This window comes from Odontesthes bonariensis, chromosome 1 (assembly GCF_027942865.1).
Source record: "Odontesthes bonariensis isolate fOdoBon6 chromosome 1, fOdoBon6.hap1, whole genome shotgun sequence".
NCBI classification, from domain to species: domain Eukaryota; kingdom Metazoa; phylum Chordata; class Actinopteri; order Atheriniformes; family Atherinopsidae; genus Odontesthes; species Odontesthes bonariensis.
In genome coordinates, this window is record NC_134506.1 from 4,415,105 (window position 1) to 4,418,418 (window position 3,314).

At 40.5% G+C, this 3,314-nt stretch overlaps 1 protein-coding gene across 1 annotated transcript; it reads left to right on the plus strand.

The window, feature by feature from the left end:
• Nucleotides 1–3,000, plus strand: fgf4 (fibroblast growth factor 4). The gene is made up of 3 exons (XM_075470057.1): nt 1–397; nt 1,606–1,709; nt 2,824–3,000. The coding sequence occupies exons 1-3, from the start codon at nt 1–3 to the stop codon at nt 2,998–3,000; spliced, it is 678 nt and encodes a 225-aa protein (XP_075326172.1).
• The last annotated feature ends 314 nt before the right edge of the window (nt 3,001–3,314 follow it).

Genomic DNA, 3,314 nt, shown 5'->3' on the forward strand with positions numbered 1-3,314 from the left:
ATGAGCGCAACTTTTACAAGCTCCTCTCTGTCGCGCCGCCGCTTCTTCTTTTTCTTCTCGTTTCACTGGAAAGGCAAACGCCGAGAGGCTGCTTTCAGAACCAGACCCGGAATGGACTCTTTGTCGGCTCTGAAGACCGTCCTGGTCCTGGGCCTGGTTACTGGGTTGGCGGGATGCGCCCCTGGCTTGAATGGGACTGGGGACCGATGGGAGGCCCTCTACTCCCGCTCCCTGGCGCGAATCCCAGGAGAGAAGCGGGATGAGATCAGCCGGGACAGCGACTACCTCTTGGGCATTAAAAGGTTGCGGCGCCTATACTGCAACGTCGGGATCGGCTTTCACATACAAGTCTTACCGGATGGTAGAATAACGGGAGTACACAGCGAAAATCGTTACAGTAAGTGTTTATTTAAGTACTTAAAGTAAGCGCTGGATTTCTTTCAATTCTTCTTTTTTTCACATTTCATCACTTTTGACATCTTTCCTAGTTTGAGATAACATTAAGATATAGAATAAAGCAGAATTAATCAATGTTATAGAATGATTTATGTTATAATCATCTCTAAAAAAAAAAAAAAAAAACGTATTCTTTAAGACCAAAATTACTACATCAACTTTGTCTTGAAGTTTTCGGCCACTGGTTAAATTTACAGCGTTTTAACACTTCACCACCTGCTCAAATCTGAAACAGACTTTTACTAGTTCAACATCCCCGAGGGAGATGTTGCTCACACCCTGAGAACACTGCGCAGATATTGCTCCACGTCTCAGTATCAACATCTGGAGTCCCCCTTCAGTTCTTCTGATCACAAATTTGCTTGTGCTTTCCACCTAATGCGTAACCAGAGCTCGCTGTGATACGGGCCAGGAGCCAGCCAGTACCTAAAGTTAGGACACAGCGCATTGGCCCGTCTGTTAAGACAGATTAACCCCCGCGGCCCGGCCAGACAACTCACATACTGTTTTACGTTTGCAGACATGAAGAATTACAAACTTGTTTACCCAACTTGTCAGATCTAATTCTTTCCATCCCGTGCCTGTAACTTGTGGATCTAAAGTGACACAAAGACAAGTGTGGAACTGACAGGTTGCTCTGAGATAGGCTACTTCATGCTTGTTGTTTTTTTTATACTTTACCTAATTATTTTTAGACAAGGCATTAAAACTCAGGAAGATACTTTACAAAAAAAATCTTGTGAGTACTTCAAAGGCATTGTAATGCTTTTTAAACGGATTGCAAGAACAAAGGACAAAACTGTTGCTTGTCAAAGCATCAGCACGGGTTCAAACCTTCGCATAACCTATCAATGTAAGCAGTGCCACTTATACTCAAAGTCTTGCAGGATTGATCAGTAAGTCTTTCTGTGATTTGTTGTGCTTCCACAGTGTACATTAGTTAACCTTACACCAGATTATAAGGCTGGTTTGAACATTTTTTTCCTGCACCTGACGTGTTGATTACCTCCTCATAGGTTTCCATGTACTGACAAGAGTTACAGTTGAAATACTACACCAAATGTAAAGTGTGTAAACATAATGAATGCTCATTACCATCCACATATCACTTCAGAGTCTCTCATTGTGTGTGCTTTGTTTTCCCTGAAGGTCTCCTGCAGATCTCTCCAGTGGAGAGAGGAGTGGTGACTCTGCTGGGCGTCCGCAGCGGTCTCTTTGTGGCCATGAACCGACGTGGAAAACTCTATGGATCTGTAAGTGTCCAGGAAACACTGTGATCCACTGTACATCATTGTCTCATGCTAAGCACACATACACATTTATACAGACATAGATTTGATGTGGACAAAAACAGAGAGGGCAAAAAGGTATCATATTCAGCTTTGTATACAGATGCTGCAAAAGTTGACACTTTCTTAGTGTGGTCAGATTTTCATTGCCAATGAATTTTAATGCCATGAATTTAAAAAATTTCTTATTACCCCTCCATAAATAAAGTTTAATTAATAAGTTGTGTTGAAATGTGGGGGAAGCTGTGTCAGGCTTGGAACAGAAATATATGACTGGAAAACTCTACAAATCTAAGTGAGTTTTAGGAGTCATATGCATAATCTCTAAGGTATAAATGTCAATTTATTATTTACCTCATTAAGAAGTAATACAATCAAATAAATGGCAGCACACATCCAAAGTTAACCAACTTGGCTAATTGTACCAACATACAAAACATACATTGTTGTTTTTGTTTGAAGAAAGTATGGATTAAGTTTACAAAATGTTGCAGGATAAACAAGGACGATAGACAAAAAGAAGATATTACAGAGAACTATGCAAACACAAAGCTAGTGAAAGATCATCAATACCAGGTGCACTTCTGCCAAGTTTTGCAATTTTTAGGAGTCAGGAGTCGCCACTCCTTGGTTCACGGAGAATACAACACAATAACAAGACATGAGCTCATTACAAAATTCAGTTGCATGAAGTCTTATGAATCCCAGCTCACAATCAGTTATTCCACTGACCAGGAGAAAACATTACAACCAGAGCTTGGTGTCCTGAGTCCTGCCTCACTCACACCATTCATCGTTTTTTTGTGTAAACTAGAGCTGAAACAGCTGCTGTACAATAATAACCCTGCAGTCAGAAATAAAGCAATTGTTTGATAGAAATCACAACAGACAATGCAGACTTGAAATCCCCCTGAAAAATTCCCAGCATATTTGTTTTGTCTCTGCCTTCAAAACAATTAGTATTCCCAAATAATCTTTCTTTCTTTCTTTCCTTTCTTTCTTTCTTTCTTTCTTTCTTTCTTTCTTTCTTTCTTTCTTTCTTTCTTTCTTTCTTTCTTTCTTTCTTTCTTTCTTTCAGTTACACTACAGCAACGAGTGCAAGTTCAGGGAGAAGCTCCTTGCTAACAACTACAACGCCTACGAGTCAGTGGCCTACCCGAGGATGTTCATCGGTCTGAGTAAGAACGGCAAAACAAAAAGAGGAAACCGAGTGTCACCTGCCATGACAGTGACACATTTCTTGCCAAGAATCTAGCGGCCTCATAAATAGATTTCACCTCAATGTGGGGGGATGGGGAGGGGGCTCCAAACCATGATGCACTTTCACACCAACTAAAATGCAAGTGTATCATATTTGATCTTTTGCTATGTTCATAGTCGTGTTTTTTCTTTTAATTTATGTTTAACAGCTGTTTTGTATTTTTATAGGAGCAGATGTCTTTTCACTGTGGGTGGGCTGTAGGAGGGTTGGGTGGCGGATGGGGTCGCAATGCTAAACACGTTATTTATATTTTCTTTTTTTCTAATTTATCAGACATTTGCTGCTACTGAATGAAATCATGTCTTTCG